The 7,749-nt window shown below is 30.0% G+C and overlaps 1 protein-coding gene across 1 annotated transcript; it reads right to left on the bottom strand.

Annotated features, from left to right (window-relative positions):
* Positions 1-4,726: 4,726 nt before the first annotated feature.
* On the bottom strand, positions 4,727-5,230 carry LOC108663924 (putative receptor-like protein kinase At3g47110). Its single transcript, XM_018129825.1, has one exon. The coding sequence runs from the start codon at positions 5,228-5,230 to the stop codon at positions 4,727-4,729; it is 504 nt and encodes a 167-aa protein (XP_017985314.1).
* Between the last annotated feature and the right edge of the window lie 2,519 nt (positions 5,231-7,749).

Genomic DNA, 7,749 nt, shown 5'->3' with positions numbered 1-7,749 from the left:
TATTTAGCCTTGAAAGGCTAGGTTGCGATAAATTGCCATGTCATGCAGAAAAAGATTTTATAAATCAGGTGGTAGATAAAAGATTAGCTACTGCAGTGGTGGGGGGTTCCATAGGCCAGCCTATTAGAGGGGCACGGTAAACTCCTTTATATTCTCACCTCGATCGTAGAGGCGCATAGGGTATCTCCTGAGGTGGGCTTTTTGAGTGCACTTCACGTGGACCACCGCGTGAGAGTGAGACTCAGCCAACGCCAAGGAACGGTTATATTTCAAAATAAAATTATGATTTATGCGAAATATGAATTTTTAACAGCATTGGCTGACTCGGTTGGATACCCCTGGTCCAGGTGTCACTGAGTACAGGATTTGGCATGAGCCAAGTTTTGAGTAATTCACGAGCCATATTGATTATTTGGTTGAAATGAATATTCGTGATGTGAAAAATTTGCTGAAGTTAATTATTTTTTAATTGTCTCCATTTACTCACTGGGATTTTATAATCTCACCACCCTCAATTCTCCACATTTCAGGTTCGGGATAGCCTGTAGATAGTCGATTGCATCAAGAACTTCAGTTAGCCTTGCATTGACAAAATTATAGGTTCACAGACTCGCATCTTATTGGTTAGTTGGGGGCCCACATGTCATTGTAAAAGTAATTTTATACTTTAATTATTTGATTTAAAATATGTATGAACATATTTAGCTTTTACACCATGTTTTTGGCGGGTTTTGGTATTTTCAAAGAAAAATGATGAAAATGCCCTTGTGAGCCAAAAAAATAATATTTTATTGATTTGATTTGGAAATGAATTATGATTTCTTGAAATGCAAGATTTAATAACTGTCGCTTACCGGGGAGATGCGGAAGCTGATGCTAAGCCTTGCAAGGTTCCGATCGGCATTCGGGATAATGAGTGCCTATCGGGACGTCGCGGCAGTTGTCACAGGTTCGATGGGAGTTTCGGGTCATGACATGTATGACATATGTCTCCATAGAAAGACCATCTACCCACTTCCCAAGGATTTCATCACTTGCAAACACAATAAAAATCGAGTTGCAAGACGTCTTTTATTGAATAGCCATTTTCTTAATATTAATACGATTCATAATTAGTGAAACTATTTACTTCAAATTTATGAAATTATAACTTAAATTAAGATAATGTTTGAATTCTTTTAAAAGTAGTTTAAATAGAATTTAATATAATATTTGACAAAATTGATGTAGATATGCTATAGGATATAAACAAATTATTTGATAGTATTTTTATTTATTTTTTGTAAATAAATAAAACAAAATATTTAACTTTCTTAAACCAAATTGTAAGTTTTAAAGTAAAAAATCTTTTTGTTAATTGAAAATAAAGAAATCAAATAAAAATAAATAAAGTCAAGTGAAAAATTAAAAAAAAAAAGATAAATCTGAAATAATATTATTATTTTTTTTTGTAAAATTTCATGAATCATTAAGAGGCAAAGTGTGAATATTAAAAAATCTATTAAATATTTGTTACTATATCGTAATCTTTTAATTTTTAACACTAAGAAACTATAAAAAAAATTATGATATTAATTGATTTAAAATTTGACTAATTTTAACATTTAAGTTTTCATGGAGATAGATATTGAAAAAAGAACACGCAAAAAAAATTACAAAAGAAAAATTATATATAACCAAAAAATATTATAATACCATTATATTAAACCTTTTTAAATATTAATAATTCTTATTCATATTTTTCTTTTATATATTTTAATTAATTAGAAGTAGAAGGTACTTTTCAATTACTATAAGAATTAGCATGTATAACTTCTTGTATTAGGAATTTTAAACCAAAAATGGAATCTTAAGTAGGAAATAATGAAAACCAAAATATAAGCTTAAAAATCAGATGTAGAATCTTACCTTCCAAACTGTTTTCCTCCAAACATAATTCTTTAAGTGTAGTTAAATTTCCAATGCTTCTTGGAATAGATCCCCTCAATTCATTTTGAGCAAGTTGCAAAATTCTAATGTTGCTTAAGCTACCAATTTCTGTAGGAATGGTACCTTTAATTTTGCAAACCATGGCACGGAACTCTTGAAGTGATGCATGATAATTCTATTTTATAGAATTATTTTAGTCCAATTTTGTTATGAAATATTAGCTAAGTCTTAAATTTTTAATTATAATTTACGTATTTTTAATTGTTTTTATAATTTGGTTACTTTTAAGTTAGCTATTTTAATTTTATGTTATTCCTTTTAATTAGTTTTTAAATTTCTTTTGTAGGATTAAAAGTGATTGGACTTAATTTTGAAAAGTAAGATGTTGAAAGACCTAGAATCTACTTGCATATACTTTAGTATTTTAGCTATATCTTGAGTTACAGAACTCTAAATGATGCGATTTTTAGTCCACTGGAAAGCTAAGAGACAGAGCTACAACTTTTATGAAGATCACTTTGCCCAGTTCTGCCTTGATTATAGAGAAAATGATGTTGGAAAATAATTGGACGTACTGTATCGGGAATGGAAATTTGTAAAGATTGTCAATTGATTTTTGGGCCTCTCATTACACTTTTAAGCCCAATTAAACCTTAGGTCAGCTTAAGGAACTTTAGGTTAAATTTATTAGTATATATAGGATATGTTTAATAGCATCAAAGTAGAGAACTTTGGAGAGATTCAAGAAGCTAGAAGTTGAGGCTGAAACTTAGAGATCAAGGCGGCAAATATTGTTTTGTTTTCTTTCTTGGCTTTTATTTTTCTTGTTACTCTCAATGGTTGAATTTTATACAATGTTATTTGTTTTGGCAATTATGAGTAGCTAATTTTCTTTTTCTAGGATTGCAATTGAATTCACATGTAATCTAAGTTTTTAATCTCTTTCTTACTTATTTTTAATGGGATTTGAATTGTTTATTCTAATTTTTTCTTAATGCTTTTAATTGCTTGGCCGCAAATTAAATTGATCTAGGAACCTAAACAAACTTGGGAAAGGGAGACTAGAGTAAACTAAAATTGAGATAGTATATGATCATATTAATTGATTTGCCTATAGGATAGAGATATACCTATAAGCCATATGTAGCCAGATTAGAACCTGAACTTAATGAGTCTGTTTTAATTTCAATTCACATAGGGATATAATGTTTTGATTAAAATAGATATTTTTATAGGATGAGTCGAGAGACCTTTATAAATAATTTAGGACTCTAGGTTAGCACTTCAACCCATTTAAATAAGTTAAGGAAGAGAGGTAAGATTTAAATGAAGTGTGAGGGATATTAATCCTAGGCTTGTTTGATTTGATTTTTACCCAATTATATTGTTGCTTTGATTTTTCGTTTTAGTATAAATTTTAGTTAATTAGTTTTAGTTAAGTAATTTAGTTATTCGAATTTGATTGTTTGGATATAAATTATTATAATTTTAGTACTTAGTAAAATTTTAGATCAATTCTCTGTGGGATCGATACTCTACTTGTTAATATACTATCTATTCGATACGTATACTTGCGTAGTAGAATTTTAACTGACAATGTAGAGAGACTTCCAATAGAAGTTGGAAGAATTCCATTCAATGGATTGAATGATATATCTAAGACAATTAGATTCTTGCAATTTGCCAATGAAGAAAGAAAGGCCCACTCATGGTTTGGAGTTTTGGTGGTTAAATGGTTCAACTAAAGGTATACCTCCTTAAGGAAACTTAAATTGCCAAGTGTATTTGGAATAAGACCAGAGAACAAGTTTTGATTCAATCTTAGAATTTTGAGCTTTGAAGCATTAGAGATACAATCTGAAATATTTCCACTGAGATAATTACCTTCTAAGTAAAGCATCTCAAGATTTGAATCCAAGTTCATGCATGGTAATTTACCTTAAATGAAAAGAAAAATACAAGTTTGAGTTATTCCACAAAAAAAAAATTGTTGCACAAATGAATTTTTAGTTATTCCATTGTAAAAAATGACGCACACATAAATTTTTCATTAAACAGTGCACAATTATAACTTCTTGTAGTAAGAATTTTAAACCAAAACTTGGATCTTCAATAAAGAATAATGAAAACTAAAATATTAGCTTAAAATATAAGTTTTAAAATAAAGATAAATAAAATTAAAAATCTTTTTGTCATTTGAAAATAAAAAATAAATAAAGTCAAGTGAAAAAATTAAATAAAAAATGATGAATTTGAAATAATAAAATTTTCTAAATAATTTCATAAATTTTTATTAAGAGTGTATGTAAAAACCCCTATTAAATATTTATTATTATAGGTTATCTTTTAAGTTTTAATATTAATAAACTATAAAAATTTGTTATATTTAAAAATAATTGATTTAAAATTTGACTAATTTTAGCATTGAAGCGATGGAGATAAATTTTGAAAATCGTACACGCAAATAAACTTTTACAAAACAAATTTTACTATGTAAGACTATTATAGTATACCTTTATTATAAATAAAAATTCTTATTCAAATTTTCTTTTGTATTTTTTTATTAATTAGAAGTAAAAAGTACTTTTCAATTATAATAAGAATTAACATATATAACTTCTATAAGAGTTTTAAACCAAAAATTAAAAAATCTTAAATCTTAAGCTTAAGGAAATTACCAGATAGAGTATTATTTGTCAAAATAATCAACTGCAATGAAGATATATTGAAGATGCTTGACGATATGGAGCCAAAAAGTTGGTTGTATGGTACTCGAAACATCTTCAGCTTTTGAAGATCACCGATCTCGTATGGAATTTTTCCTTGAACCAAATTGTGCCCCCAAGTCCAAGGTCTCCAAGTTCGACATGTTGGCAAGAGTTAGAGGAATTGTACCTGTGAAATTATTGTTGCTGAGGATCAAATATTTAATTTTATGTAAAGCTCCAAACCATAAAGGAATGTCCCCATCAAAAGCATTGTAACTTTGATCAAGGAGTTTCAAGCGACGCAATTTGGCCAATTCTTTGGGTAGATAGCCATGGAAATTATTGCCGCTCAAGTTAAGTGAGACTAGGAACGAGAGATTTCCTAAGTGTGGAGCAATAGTTCCTTCAAGGCCCATGTGTGAAAGATCCAAGACAGAGACTCTTCCATGGCGGGCACTGCAGGAAATACCAACCCAATGACAGACTGAGCTAGTGATGGACCAATTACTGGCAAAGACATTGTGAGAATCAAGGATTTGGTCTTTGAATTCAAGAAGTGTAGACTGATCTGTGGTGAGATTACGCAAAGTCATGCTCATAGTGAAGCCAATTAGGAAACATTGCATTAGCAAGATCCAAAGAAAATGAAATTTGATATTGTCCATGGGTGCGGGACGTATATCAAGCATTAAGCAAAGAGTAGGACAAAGGAAACTCATATTTGATGGAACGCTAGGATAATTAGAAGAGAAATTAAGCTTTGCTTAAATAGGTTTCAACTTTTCTACATTCAAAGGACCCACACGTATGACAGATTTTGTTAGGGTGTTAATTCTTTGCATGATTTAGCCATGGAAATAGGAAAGAGAAAATTCTGAGTTGTGGAGATATAGTTCTCCTACGACCCATGCTCGAAAGATTTAAGACAATGACCTGAGAAATACCAATTCTATTTTAATAGTTGGTAGATGAAGACATGAAGTAGCAAGGTATAATATTTAAAAAAAAAACCCTTAAATTATTCAAGAATATTTAAATAAGTTCATATTTTTTTATTACATTTAAGACTTGTATTTTTATTTTGGGTCAAATAAGCCCTTATGACTAATGATTAACTAGTTACCATTAGTCAAAATGTCACTTGTTATTTTATATATATATGACATTGACATAGCATTGATGTGGAGAGTAAAAATTGTCATATGGTCATGTTATCATGTCAATTCAACATGTTACGTCATTATGAATTATGATATATTAATATATCATATCATGATCAATTAAGATATACTAACATGTAACATTAACTCCTGCTGTAAGATTAACATTTTGACTAAGTCAATAATTAGTTATAAAGGTTTGTTGGACTCAAAATAAAAGTACAATAGCCTATTTGACTCAAAATTAAAAATATAAAAGTTTTATTGAATGTAATAAAAATATAAAAATTTATTTAATTTTTAAATAGTTTAGAAATTTTTTAGACGTTATGTTCGTTCTTATTCATTTAAATTTTAAAATTAGTTTGTTGACTTGAAGCTTCTTGTTCTTGACACCAAGTTTCGAGTCTGTCATTATTTTATGATTGAGATAGAATTTCTTGCAGCAAGGGGGAGAATGTTCTCCATGTGGACTGTAACATTCATAGCCCCCCTCTCTAGGATTAATTAATGAAGGAAAGACCCATGCATGTGGTGGAAGACTCATGTATGATTTAGCCATGAAAATTATTGAAATGCAAAGGTCAATTACCATTGCTGACTTTAGTCTTGTGCTGTCCGATATCCCAACCCTGGAAATTTGTTCAATATTTATTCATCAACTTACATAATTAAGTCTGTCACGACCCAGAACTCCTTTCCAGGTCGTGACAACCGCCGCGGTGTCCCGATAGGCACTTATCTCTCGGAATGCCATCCGAAATCCTGCAAGGCTTAATATCAGTTTCTCGTTTTCCCCAATGAGTAACTATTGCCAAATATTATGTTCTAAAAGATTTTGAGCTATTTCAAGATTAAAACAGATAAAACGAAAATTTTGTCTCACAGGAGCATTTTAGTCATTTTTCTCAAAAATCTCAAAATCGGTTAAAAATGTAGTATGTAAGTGGAAAACACATATTTCATAGTCAAAAATAATTTTGAATGTCTATAACATTCGTTTAAAATGAAATTATGACTATTAGTATAAAATAAAAATATTGAATAAAATATTCAATTTTCTCATAAAACAATATTTTAAGAACACTGCATAAATAATTTTTACAGCGTAAAAGTAAAATAAATTCATATATATTGTAATACAGATAATCAAAGTATAAAATTAAATTTGCAGTGACACGTGGGCCCACAAACGACTAAAAGTATCTAGAGAGATAAACCTACATATTTTGAGGATGCCAGTCTAATTGTAATCCTCGATGAAATGAGCTATCTACCGACTATCCTGAGCTTGAAATTGGTGGAAATGAGGGTGTTGAGATTATATAATCCCAGTGAGTAAACAAATATCATTTAAAATATCTAAAGGCAAGTAAAAGGAGACTATTAAAATATTTCATCAAACTATAATTTATCATCTTTCGACTTATTTCAACCAAATGAAATTAATTTATTTAAATCAAGTAATCAGTATGGCTTATGAACTTCTTAAAACTTTGGCTCGTGCCAAAATCATTATCATACTCAATTATCAAGGATACCTTGATTGAGACCTATCCCAATCGAGTCCGCCAAGACTGTTAAAAAGTGATGAACACATAAATCATGCTTTATTTTGAAAATATAGCCATTCCTTGGCATTAACAGAGTTCATTATCACGAGGTGGTTCGGCGTGAAGTGAACTCTAAAAGTTATACCTCGGGAGTTACCCTACTCGCCTCTCCAACCGAGGTAAAATATAACGGGGTTTACCGTGCCCCTCTAATAGGCTAGTCTACGAAAACCCGCCCACTGCAGTAAGCTAAACCCACCATACAATAAAATTTTAGCAGCATGACAGGCCTAATATCTTACTACTCAGCCTGCAAGGGTAAAATAAAACAATTCATACAATTCATAAAACACAACCCAACCAGTCATGCCAACACAATAACAATGTAACATAAGCCAT

The sequence above is a fragment of the Theobroma cacao genome, unplaced genomic scaffold (genome assembly GCF_000208745.1).
Source record: "Theobroma cacao cultivar B97-61/B2 unplaced genomic scaffold, Criollo_cocoa_genome_V2, whole genome shotgun sequence".
Taxonomy (NCBI): domain Eukaryota; kingdom Viridiplantae; phylum Streptophyta; class Magnoliopsida; order Malvales; family Malvaceae; genus Theobroma; species Theobroma cacao.
Note: the sequence above shows the minus strand (reverse complement) of the source record. Positions and strands in the feature narration are given on the sequence as shown.

Excerpts from the sequence above, each read along its gene's own strand:
- LOC108663924 (XM_018129825.1), bottom strand. The coding sequence starts at position 5,230 with ATGACTTTGCGTAATCTCACCACAGATCAGTCTACACTTCTTGAATTC.